The sequence below is a fragment of the Muscardinus avellanarius genome (genome assembly GCF_963383645.1).
Source record: "Muscardinus avellanarius genome assembly, chromosome: 21".
NCBI classification, from domain to species: domain Eukaryota; kingdom Metazoa; phylum Chordata; class Mammalia; order Rodentia; family Gliridae; genus Muscardinus; species Muscardinus avellanarius.
This window is the reverse complement of record NC_137807.1, coordinates 7479574-7492601: the sequence shown is the minus strand read 5'-3', so window position 1 is coordinate 7492601 and position 13028 is coordinate 7479574. Positions and strand designations below refer to the sequence as shown.

The 13028-nt window shown below is 45.4% G+C and overlaps 1 protein-coding gene across 2 annotated transcripts in view; it reads left to right on the top strand.

Annotated features, from left to right (window-relative positions):
* HECTD4 (HECT domain E3 ubiquitin protein ligase 4) overlaps positions 1–13028 on the top strand; it is a gene marked incomplete at both ends in the record, with an annotated part of 174075 nt that overhangs the window by 84026 nt on the left and 77021 nt on the right. For both annotated transcript variants that reach the window (XM_080717667.1, XM_080717666.1), the window contains 8 exons: positions 684–837; positions 1274–1374; positions 2512–2710; positions 7208–7327; positions 8967–9071; positions 10312–10475; positions 11265–11498; positions 12787–12979. In XM_080717667.1, coding sequence (XP_080573793.1) covers positions 684–837; positions 1274–1374; positions 2512–2710; positions 7208–7327; positions 8967–9071; positions 10312–10475; positions 11265–11498; positions 12787–12979 — 1270 coding nt within the window. The remainder of the gene's footprint in view (positions 1–683; positions 838–1273; positions 1375–2511; positions 2711–7207; positions 7328–8966; positions 9072–10311; positions 10476–11264; positions 11499–12786; positions 12980–13028) is intronic.

Sequence of the window (13028 nt, the reverse complement as noted above, 5' to 3'; positions counted from 1 at the left end):
CTTGTAATCCCCACGCTTGGGAGGCAGAGACAGGAGGATCTCAGGTTCAAAGCCAGCCTCAACTGGTTTAAGAAACCCTGTTTCCAAATAAAATATAAAATAGGTCTGGGATTTTGTATCCTGGAGGTAGAAGGGTTCCATCCCCAGTACCACCAAAAATAAAAAATAAATAAAATAAAATAAAATAGGGCTGGGGGTATAGCTCAGAGGTAGAAAGCCCCCGGGTTTAATCCCCAGAACCACTAAATAAGCAGAATAAAAAGGGCTGGGGCATAGCTCTGAAGTAGAATGCCTCTGGATTTAATCCTCCGTCTCCCTCCAAAATAAGAACGCATTTGTAAAGTCCTTTGAAGGTGCTGTAAAGTGTACTGCCTAAAAAAGATTTTAAGATTTCATTTTATTTTTTGGCAATGGGGATTGAACCCATTGAACATTCTCCAGTTACACCCTAGCCTAAAATTTTTGGCTAAATCACAAGTAAAAAGTGAAATCTATTAGTAGTTCTGTTGCTTCCTCTCCCTTGGTGAAAGAAGGTAGGAAATTTATGGACTGAATTTCTATAGAAGTATTTACTAATTCAAGGAGATATGATTTAAGAGGATTGCCAGATGAAAATGACACAGGCAGCTTTTTTGCATGCTTGGGCATTGCTTACACTGTGTGTTCTCTTGAATATTTTATAGGTTAAAAGGCTTGGAACAAGTCACCAAGGCCACTATGCTCGGACACCTCCTCCCAGTGTTACTGACCTCCCTGATGCACCCCAACCTGCAGACGCTGACCATGGCCGACGCCCTGATGCCTCAGCTCGTCCAGCTGGTCCTCTACACCAGCCAGGTGGGACCCTCAGCTCCCGCCCACCTGTCCTCTAGCTAGCCTGCTTCACGGTGCAGAAGGCACAATAAACACAGCCATGCCTTTCAGAAACCGACTACCATGTCCTAAAAACAAAACTAGAGGGTTAAGGGAATACACGTTTTCTTACTTGTTTGCCTACATTACAGACCATAGTCTTTTATCAAGTATTCACTGCCAATCAGCTGTAAAAATGCTAATATGTGCCACTCCTGAAGCCTATGTTACATTGGCCCTCCTGAGTCCTTGCCAGCCAAGAGTAGTATCCGTGATGTGTTGAGTGGCGAAGGATTTCTTACCGAGGAGAGCTGCTCAGGGTTGTAAAAGATGGCTGAAGTGGGAACCCGAGCTTGCCGCCAGTGCCGTCCAGGTGACGGCAGCCGGCACTTTGAGATGAACCGATGGTTTTGTGTTTCAGACGGCTTTGCTGCTTAAAACCCAGTGTCCAGTTTCTGCTGAGGTGGGCTGTTCCCCAGGTGGCGCGTCCGACCAGAAGTGCAGGCTGCTCCCTGATGAGAGGTAATGCTCTGCGCCCTTGTTTTCTTCCAGAGAAAGCCTTGTGTACCTTTATGACAATGACCTTCAGCACGGATTATCTAACTCGGCAAAGGAAAGAAGTTTAGGGTCAGGAATTTACAGATAACTCGAAGTTTTATACATTTATAGGAACAGCTTAGAAAACATTTCCAACCGTGTTGTTTTTATTCTTTATTTTGAAACAGGGTCACATTGAGTTGCAAAGGGCCTTCACGAGGCTGTTCATAAACTGCGATCCTCCTGTCTCAGCCTCCCAAATGCTGGGATTACAGGCGAGCACCACCATGTCCAGCCTTTTATTTCTATTTTTATTTTTATTTATTTTGGTACTGGGGGTTGAACCCAGGGACATTCTACCTCTGTGCTATACCTTCAGCCCTTTTTATTTATTTATTTATTTATTTATTTATTTATTTATTTTTTTTTTTGGCAGGTCTGGGGATGGAACCCAGAGGCATTCTACCTCCAAGCTACACCCCCTGTCCTATTTTTTATTCTTTATTTTGAAATAGGGTCTCACTAAGTTGCAGAGGGCCTCACTAAGTAGTTGAGGCTGTCCACGAACCGTGATCCTCAGGTCTCAGCCTCCTGAATGCTGGGATTACAAGTGTGCCCCACCACACCTGGCTATTTTTAATTTTTTTTTTATTTTGAAACAGGGTCTTACCAGTTGCTGAGGCTGGCTTTGAACTTGTAATCCTCCTGTCTCAGCCAAGTGCCGGATTACAGGCATGTGCCACCACAGTTAAAACACACACACACACACACACACACACACACACACAGAGCACGTTTTATATTTGCTTATTTATATTTATATTTGTTTATTTGTTTTTTGTTATGGTACTGGAGATTGAAACTAGGAACACTCTATCTCAGAGCTATACCCCAAGACCTTCTTATTTTTTTATTCTGAAACAAAATCTCACTGGGTGCTAAGTTGCTGAGGCTGGCCTCAAACCTGTGATTCTCCTGTCTCAGCCTCCAGTACTGGTATTACAAGCATGTACCACCATACCCGGCTAAGAGCAATTTCTTAATTCATATTCTTTTGCATTTCTGTTTTGTTGTTCTTTCCCTTCCACTAAGCTAAACCACTTTCTTTTGCTCTGGTTTTAGAATGCTGGAAGAAAAGGAAGAGCCGGGCTTTCTCACTGGCTTAAAGATCCCAGCCCCATGGGCTGCTGGGAAAACGGTGGAAACCGTGCACCCCGTCAGAGACAACTACAAATTTAAAGAAACCGTGCACATCCCAGGAGCCCGCTGCCTTTACCTGAGATTTGACAGCAGGTGCTCTTCGCAGTATGACTACGACAAGGTAAGCACGGGCCACCGTCCTGCTCTGCCTGTGTCGAGCTGAGCGCTTCGATGCTTCTTATTTTCCTTTGCTGCTGGTCACCGTGCCTGACTTATTTCTGTCTGCAGCTGTTTCTTAGGAAGGCTTTCCTAAGACAGTGCCGTGGAGCGTAGGGACGGAGGGATTCCACTCACCACCTGTAGCCCAGGAGCAGCGTTGTAATGACACGTGGCCCGTGGGCCTTGGAGAGCGTGGAAGGCCTAGAGCTGAGTCTAAGGAGCTTGCCCTCCCCTGCTGCTGCTCGCCTTCGCTCGTGCTAGGGATGTCTCGACGCGTTATGGCCGCTCACTGAGGAAGGCTCAGTGCCCAAGTCGTGGGGCTTCTCGCGTCTTTTGGGAGGAAGTGGCCCGTCAGAAGCCTTTTGTTTATATTGTGTGTACATACCTGTTCGTCTTTGCCATCCCCTCAGGGCCAAATAGATTTTGAGAAAGAATAGTTTCCAAAATGATGGTTTGACAGTTATAACAAAAAGGAAGCATTTTAGGGGCTGAAGTAGTTTTTTCTGTTAATAACTGTTGAGCCGGGCGTGGTGGCGCACGCTTGTCATCCCAGCATTTAGGAGGCTGAGACTGAACGATCGCGGTTCGCGGCCAGCCTCAGCTACTACTTAGTGAGGCCCTTTGCAACTCAGTGAGACCCTGTTTCAAACTAAAGTATAAAAAACAGGAGCCAGGCGTGATGGCGCACGCTTGTAATCCCAGAGCTTGGGAGGCTGAAGCAGGAGGATCGCGCAGGTTCAAAGCCAGCCTCAGCTACTTAGTGAGGCTCTCAGCAACTTAGTGAGACCCTGTTTCCAAACAAAGTTTAAAATAGGTCTGAGAGTGTAGCCTGGAGGTAGAAAGCCTCTGGGTTCCACCCCTAGTACCACACACACACACACACACACACACACAAAATAGGGCCGGGGTGTAGCTTAGAGGCAAAATGCCCCTGGGTTCCATCCCCAGTAGCGAAAAAAAAAAAAAAAATTGTTGGAGCCACGTTCAGTGGTGCACGCTTGAAGTCCCAGTACTAGGGAGACCGGCACAGGAGGATTGCAGGTTCGACGCCATCCTTAGCAACTTAGTGAGACCTTGGTTCAAAGTATAAAGGGCTGGGGACATAGCTTGGAGATGGAATGCCCCTGGGTTCAATCTCCAGTACAGAAAAGAGAAGACAAGAAAATTTTAAATTATTAGCTATCATGTTGGACTTATGAGGAAAGGCTAATAAAATTAGGCTATATAACATGTGAAAGAACACCTGGAAGATTACCCAGTGGCTGCCCACACACAGACAAGCACTCTGCATACTTCTAATTCTCCTCCTCCTCCTCCTCCTTCTCTTCCTCCTCCTCCTCTTCATCCGCCTCCTCCTCCTCCTCCTCCTCCTCCTTCTTCTTCTTCTTCATCCTCCTCCTCCTCTTCCTCCTCTTCCTCCTCTTCCTTCTTCTTCTTCTTCTCTTTTTTTTCTTTTTTTTTTTTTTGTGGTGCTGAGGATGGATCCCAGAGGCATTCTACCTCTGAGTGACACCCCCAGCGGATTTTTTTATTCTTTATTTTGAAACAGGGTCTCACTAAGTTGCGGAGGGCCTCACTAAGTAGCCCAGGTTGGCTGCAAGCCGGGATCCTCCTGTCTCCGCCTCCCAAGTACTGGATTTACAAGTGGGCATCACCTCGCCCAGCTCCATACTTTCCTTTTTCTTTTTCTCTTGCAGTTTCTAGGGATCGAGCCCAGGGATGCTCTACACTGAACTACATCTCTAGTCCCCCCACCCCCTTTAATTTTGAGACAGGGGATGGCTACGTTGGTAAGGATAGCTTCAAACTTGTGATCCTCCTGCCTTAGCCTCCTGAGTAGCTGAGGTTACAGGCATGGACTACTGTGTCCAGCTTCCACATACTATTTTTATGTAGCTTATTAGCTCGTCTTTGTCCCCTATGAACTGAGAGAAGGCAAACGGTCTTAAATTCTATCAGAGGAGGCTTTTAGGTTTAAAGGACTTCTTAATGTACCTGTTATGAGATGGTAAAACATGGCTAAGGGTTATATATTCCCTTTGTATTTTTGGGGGGTGAAAAATTATAATTTACTGAACTCAAAAAATATAAGATGCTGTAGTGTACAACATATTACACAAAGCACCCTGAGGTGCACATTCAAGTCAAGTAAGAACTCCATGTCCCTTTCCCTAGCCCTCCCACCCTGGGACCTTAGTATTTGTTCCAATATACAATCGTGCACACTTAATTTGAAAAAGGAAGCCCCAGTATATTTTGATGTATTAATTAGCTCCAAACAAAAGTACAGTTCCATTTTTTTAATAAACAAACAAACAAACAAAACCCAATCAATAAACCAACTGGAGAGCTAATGGACTCAGCCGATACTGCTGGCATAGTTATACATTCACGTATCCCTTTGTATTTTTGATAGGTAAGAGCCTCTGATATTTGGAGGGGTTTAAGACTGGCCAGAAAGCGAGAAATACAGAAGGTGTTTCTTCATAGGCCGTTCCAAAAATATATCCCCTAATGTCAGTCTAGCCTGCTTCATAAATCCTACATCAGCGACCTCCTATGTTAAGTGAAACGGTTAAAAGTGGAAGTAGAGCCGGGCGTTGGCGCACGCATGCAATCCTAGTGCTTGGGAGGCTGGGACAGGAGGACCGCAGGTTCATGGCCAGCCTCAGCTACTTAGTGACTCCTTCTGCAATTTAGACCCTATTTCCAAATTTTAAAAAAAAATAGCCGGGCGTGGTGGCGCACACTTGTAATCCCCGCACTTGGGAGGCAGACAGGAGGATCGCGCAGGTTCGAAGCCAGCCGCACGCGCTGGCTTACGAGACCCTATTTCCAAATAAAAATGTAAAAATAGGTCTGGGAGTGAAGCCCGGAGGTAGAAGGGCTTCCAGGAACCCCAGTACCACCAAAAAGTAAAAAAAAAAAATAGGTCTGAGGGTGTAGCCTTAAGATAGAAGGTTCCTGAGTTCCATCCCCAGTAACACACACACACACACACACACACACACACACGAAGTAGAAGCAGACTTGGTGGTACAGGTTTAATAATCCCAAACTTGAAAGGATGAGACCGGAGGATCACAGGTTCAAGGCCAGCCTCAGCAAGTAGTGAGATCTTATCAACCTACCGAGACTTTGTTTCAAAATTAAAATAAAATAGAGAGGGGGCTATAATTTAGAGGAGATTGCCCCTGGGTTTAATTCATAGTCACACATGTAGAAGTGGAAGGGGTCGCCCTTTTAGTTTGTCATTTTGTTCTTCTTTTTTTTTTTTTTAAACCTCTGAGGTATATCCCCCAGCACAATCTTATTTTGATTTTGAAACAGTCTTGCTAGATTGGTGAAAGGCTCACTACTTGCTGAGGCTGGCCTTGAACCTGTGATCCTCCTGTCTCAGCCTCCCAAGCACTGGGATTACAAGTGTGGGGTACTATGCCCAGCTCGTTTCTCCTTTAAAAACAGTAATTTGCATCTTGTGATGTGCGCTAACTTACTCCTGCAAGAGACATTAGTGTAAATAATGAAGCACAAAGAGGCTTACTACTTGGACAAAGTGCATTTACCTTTCCAGTGGTCCCTGGCCGGTGTCAGCAACAGGTCCAAAAGGGTAAGAAATCACAAAATGATGAACGCCCAGGGCTGAAGGTGCTGCTTTCAGATGCAAGTTCAGATGCAGCATGAGGCAGGCCGAGCTTGCTGTGGGAGACGGGGGTTGGCGCTACACAAGCTAGAGCATTCTTTTTCCTATGAAGTACTTGAATGCCAGATGAGCTATCAGTGTTTCTCCTCCGTATTAGAAAGCCAGTCGACGGGTGGACATGCATAGCCTTTGTGGAAGAAAAGTCTTGCTACGTGAAAGCTGCCCCCAGAAGAAATAGCCCCTGTATTGTTTTCTTTTATACCATTAAGCAGCACCCCAAGAATATATGGCTTATTTTCAATGTGTTGCATTTTGAAAAATTCTTATTTATTCATTGATTTTTGTGTGTGTGCTTTCATTTTTTGTGTTAGGTCTTACGATCTCTCCATCTTTGTTTGCTCACTTTATTAATCTGGGGGAGGAGTTAAGGGGTCAAACTGTACCTGTTATTAGTGAGTTTTATATTATTAGTTAAGATTAAAATAGCCATTTGAAAAATGTATATGCATAATAATCTGAGAATAACTATTTTAATGTGAGGTCTCTAAGCCATTTAAAGTGTAATATAAAATGTATGATTTTTATTTTAATTATTGTTATTTCTCTGTGGCCATTTTGCAAGTAACAATGGCTGATTGCCTCCAAACTTGTATCAATTATACCTTAAAAAAAATGAGGAAATATCAGTTATACTATAATGACACCAATGCCTGGTTATAAATGTATTTTTAAACAAATATTTTTGCAGCCTTTTTATTTGTAGATGTTGTTTTTGTTTTTCTTTTACAGTCTAACAGTCTATTTTCTGTTTTGAAGTTGGTGATATATGCGGGGCCTAACACAAACAGTAGGAAGGTTGCTGAATATGGAGGCAATACTCTGGGATATGGCAGCCGTAGTGTCTTAGGAACTGGTTGGCCGAAGGACTTGGTGAAGGTATGGTATCCAGTCACAATCACTTCCTAGAAAAGAAAAGTAAACCTAGGTTCTTCATGGGCCCACACACTAACTGCAACCCCAGAACACATTTGCTGGGGTGGCGCTTACTGAGCTGGGCCCACCTTGCTGGCCCTGTCGGTCGCTTCTTCTCCTTGGAGTGATTCCCTTTCTCATGTAGGACATCAGACTTGTCAACTTAGTGAGTCCCTTAACAACTTAATGAGATCCTGTTTCAAAATTAAAATAGGGCTGGAGTGTAGCTCAGAGGTAGAATGCCCATACATAAACCAGGCCTACACTTGTAATCCCAGTACTTGGGAGGCTAAGATAGGAGGATTGCAGGTTCCCGGCCAGCCTCAGCTACTTAGTGAGGCCCTACGCAACTTAGTGAAATCTGTTTTAAAATAAAATATAAAAATAGGGCTGGGGATGTAGCTCGGAGATAGAATGCCCTGGGTTCAATCCCCAGGTGGGGTGGGGGGGGGGAAGCCTACACATATACACAAAAGAATGGGGGCCTTTGGAGGAAAAACCTTTTATCAAGCTGCTGTGATTAGGGTCACACTTTGTAACCTCAGTTGGGGCCATGCTTTGTAATCTGGGCCCTCAAACTATGTTACTTGCCTTGAATATAAATAGGAACTCAAGCCGGGTGTGGTGGCTCACGCTTGTAATCCCAGCATTCGGGAGGCTGAGACCAGAGGATCGCAGTTCGCAGACAGCCTCAGCTACTTAGTGAGGCCCTCTGCAACTTAGTGAGACCCGGTTTCAAAAATAAAGAATAAAAATTTGGGCAGGGGTGTAGCTTGGAGGTCAAATGCCTGTGGATTCCATCCCCAGACCCACAAAATAAATAAATAAGCAGGGACTCAGATGCTCATTAAACCCAAGATGTCTCTGAAGTCTGCTTCCCATGCATTTATTTCACGTGTGCTGTGTGCCCTCAATGCAGCCAGTGTGGCCAGCTCTTTCAGTGTCCGGGTGCGCCCGGTCTGGATGAGTGTGCTTGTTAACTGCTCTTTTGACTTGCTGCCGTTTGTTTCTCGCTCGTGGGATTGGTTCTGTAAGGCAGAGCCAGGCCTTCCAGCACAGTATTCTTCAGGAGGATGGGTTGTTTGCTGCCTTATTGACACAAGTGAGGGGGGGGGGGAGGCAAGGGGACGTAGAAAGAATAGAAATTATGCCCAGTCAGGGGCAGTGGCACACGCCTGCAATCCCAGATCTTGGGAGGCTGAGGCCAGAGGATCACAGGCTTGCAGCCTGCCTCAGCAATTTAGGCCCCTGCAACTTACACCTTATTTAAATTAAAAAAAAAAAAGTAGACATGGGGGTATAACTCCGAGGCAGAATGCTGCAGGGTTCAATCTCCAGTATCAAAGAGAAAAGGAAAGGAAACCAAGCTTCTGAGTTGATCACTCTTTACTCTGCTGCAGAGCAGTCGCAGCCCATCTCACAGACGCCTCCTCCCAAGGCTGCCTGGTCAGAGGCTGCCTGAAAGGCTGGCATCTAAACAAAAGGGGACGGAATTTGAATCCAGAAACACGTGAGAAAAGTAACAGGACACTGCTGTGGGCCTTTTGAAAGGACATCTCTGAAATTCATTGCTCTCTTGAAAGTTGTATGTCTTGTTTTTAAGGTGGAAGGAGATACAGTCACCTTCTCCTTTGAAATGAGAAGTGGTCGTGAACACAACACTCCTGATAAAGCTATGTGGGGCTTTGCCTGCACAGTTCGCGCTCAGGTACTTGAATCTAACCACTGCTGTGGGCAAAATGTACTGCACCCCATGCACCTTGGTTATGTACATCATATTTGCCTTGGAAATAGGGCAAAATATGAGCCACTCTTCCATCCGTCTCTTCCATCTGGCAGTAGTTAACTACTAGTGATTAGTAGAGGCTTTATGGAGGAAAATGAGCTATGACCTAGAACCAGTTCATCGCCACAGAAATGGGCCCTTTCCAGGGGTTCCATCTTCAGGGCCTGGAGAGTACACCTGACTCCAGCATCTTCCCGTGGGCAGAGAAGATTCAAACGCTCAATAGAAGTAAGCTGTCGGAGATGCTCAGAGAGAAGGATGGTAGGTCTGATGACAGCCTCAACAAGTAGTAAGACTCTCATCAACCTAACGAGACCCTGTTTCAAAATAAAAATAAAAAATCAGACTGGGAGTGTAGCTCAGAGGTAGAATGCTCCTGGGTTCAATCTCTAGTAACACACACACACACACACACACACACAAATAGGAAGTCACCCAGGCATGATGGTGCACTTCTATAATCCCAGTATTTAAGAGACTGAGACAGGAGGATCGCAGGTTTGAGGCCAGCCTCAGCAACTTTGTGAACCCCTGTTTCAAAATAAAAACATAAAATTGAGCCGGGGGGTATAGCTGGGAGATAGAAAGTATCTGAGTTCAACCTTCAGTGCCCCCCTTAAAAAAAATAATAATGTGATTTCTACTAACCTTTCTAGATGCCAGGCCTTAGAAAATATTTTAAGCTCAGAAGTTGCTAAAGTTTTACCAAGCCAAGACTCTCTAGAGTCGAACTATCTGCTAGCATGTAAGTTCCGCGAGGGCGGGGTCTTGTCTTCAGATGTACGTCAGGCCAGACCCACACTGGCACACAGCAGGCGCTCCAACCTTTCTCAGATGAATTCAGTGCAGTCCTTGACAGTGTCATGGTGACGGGAGGAAATGGTCACATGCTAGGGATAGCACAGGAGAGGCTATCTAAAGAATCTGGGCTGCTGCATGCACCTCCTGCTGTTTCTGGCAGGGAGTCTCGTCAGCTACTCTCCTCCAGAACAGCGCTGAGACCTCAGTCAGCGGTCATTCAGTGCCACCACTTTCTCATGAGGTTGGGTGCTCTCCGCCCACCGCCACTCCGTGCAGCCCCACGGCGGGGACGGTGCAGCCCCGGCTGCCGCGCTCTGCCGGGGTCCACTGACCAGTGTGGTTTGCCCTGTCTGCATTGTAGGAGTCCTCGGAGGATGTCTCAGGAGGCTTGCCCTTTCTGGTAGACCTGGCTTTAGGTCTGTCTGTGTTAGCTTGTTCCATGTTAAGAATCCTGTACAATGGACCAGAAATTACCAAAGAAGAAGAAGCCTGTCAGGAACTGTTGCGGTCCAAACTTTTACAAAGGTAACAGAAAGGTTCAACTCAAGCTAATTTTGCCCGCAAAGGAAAAAGGACTTTATGTGGAAACCCGCTGTCAGTACCCTTCCCAGCTGACCGTGCCTGCTGCCTGGCCGTCTCGCAGGCTGCTTGTGTCTGAGGAATGAGATGAAAAGTGCGCCATAGTGCTTCCTCATGCGACTTTACCAAATGTAATTTACATCCTTGAACTGCATAAGCTTTTCACCAACTAAAAGTTGCACAATTAAATGGAGGTATCCTCAAAAGGAGGGATCGCTATGTGTTAAGCAGACATAACAAAGGATGATTGTAGAATCCAGGTAGTGGCTATGTAGACCTTTTCATGTAATTCTTTCAACTTTTCTGTATATTTGAAAAGTTTTCATAGTAAGCTCGGTGTGGTGGTATGCACGTGTAATCCTAGTACTTGGGAGGCTGAGACAGGAGGATCTTAAGTTCAACCTCAGCCTCAGCAACTTAGCGAGGCTCGCAGCAATTTAGCAAGACCCTGTTCCCAAATAAAAAAGGATGGAGGTGTAAACTGGAAGTAGAATGCCCCTAGGTTCAATCCCCAGCACCATGTATGCACACAAACACACACGAAGGCTTCATAATGTAATGTAGGGGAGTGGGAAGGAGGTAGCTTCACAAAGGCGTGCTTTCTTACAGTGCTCATTTTCTTTAGCCCCTAGAGAAGGTCTGATGGATAAATGTTTACTACATCGTATGCTCCTTCCTATGTCTGATCCAGTATCTTGGCCTGGAGGGAGTGAAGCCTCTTTTCTGTCTGCCTAGGTGCCAGTGGCAGGTGGAGGCCAATGGTGTTATCTCCCCTGCCCTTACTCCGAGCCCCTCTCCGCTGCCTCTCACCATAGAGGAAGATAGAGAATTCACCTACCCTGCCGACGTCCTCGTGCCTCCCGTTGGAAACTACTTTGACCTGCCTCGGATCAGGCTGCCTCCAGGAATTATGATAAAGCTCAGGGAAATTTCTGGGCGAGCTAGACCTCAATTTAGACCAAGTATAAAGTATGTTGCATTTTACTCTTAACCATGGGGGTTGGGGGTTAGGTAATGGGAGGGGATGTAGTTCTCATGATCTAGCAAATGAACATTAACTTTTATGTTTTCTTTTGTCTGGGGATGTAGCTTGGTGGCAGAGCACTTGCCTACCGTAATGTGTGAGGCCTTGGGTTTGATCCCTAGCACTACCAAAGGATTAAATTAAGATTTTCTGTTTACTTAATGAGTGTGAGCTGAGTTTGCTGGAGAGCCCACCAGGTGGCGTTTTAGGGAGAGTTCTAGTGTGGTCTTTGTTTTTTTGTTTGTTTGTTTGTTTGTTTTTGGTGGTACTGGGGTTTCTGGAAGCCCTTGTACCTCAGGGCTACACTCCCAGACCTATTTTTTTTATATTTTGAAACAGGGTCTCTTAAGCCAGCGTGGCTGGCTTTGAACCTGCGCGATCCTCCTGTCTCCGCCTCCCAAGCGCGGGGATTACAAGCGTGCCCACCGCGCCCGGCCTAGTGTGGTCTTTGGATCAGCAGTGTTAGCATCACCCATGGCCTTGATAATCGTGCTCAGGCCCCGTTTCACACCTATTTAATAGAAGACTCCCAGATGGGGTCCCGTTAACTATGACTGATGCACTCTAAAGTTGGACAAGTTCTGGGTTTTTCTCCAGCAGTTTATTTTCTACTAGTACTCAGCCTCTACCTTGACTTCCAGTGAGCCTAGAGATTGATCTCTATTTTTGACTTCTACAGAAATGGTAACTTTGAAGTCTCAGAGTCATATATTTACTTACGGTCTTCTTGCTTAAAGTCTACTTTGCAGGCCTCTGACCCTAACGTCCAGGCAGGACTGGCCATTTCAGAAGAATTTAGCAAATGGAAGAAATTTAAATTGAAAGAAGTCCAGAAAAACACTTATTTTTAGCCCAACACCCATTTGCACTAAATACCACAAGCCTTAATACAACATAAAATTAATTAGTGGATAAATGGTGCTGAAGATTTCTTTTAGTGCTGAAGTTGTTCCAGCTCTGATATGACTCTAGCTCAAATATAAGTCATAATAATGAAATGTCTATGAATTTGATTTTCAGCTCTATCAGCCAGTGTCAATTTTATCACAAACCATTTGTCATCATACAACACCTTCAGTGCCACTGTAGTATTTATGTCTCTTCCTGCATTATAACAAAGGAAGCATCATAAATACTAATGTGCTTGAATAAAAGCCTGCGTTCCTCGATCTGTAAAACAGAATTGGTACGTGGCAGCAACGGCATACTGACCGATTTTCACTGTGGTCACAGAGAAGTGATTCAGCCAGATGTGATGGAGGAGATGGTGGTGTCGAGTGTCATTAAGCACTTGAACTTGGTCGACGCGCTGCAGTCTCTTATAAACTTCCAGTACCAAGAAGAGCATGCTGAAGAATATGACTTACTGTGTAAAATCATGGGAGAGACCTTCAAGAAACTCAATGCCATGGAGAGGCAGCTGCAGGTAAGTGACAGCCGAGACATTTACTTGTCTTTTAACTGTACGATGTAAT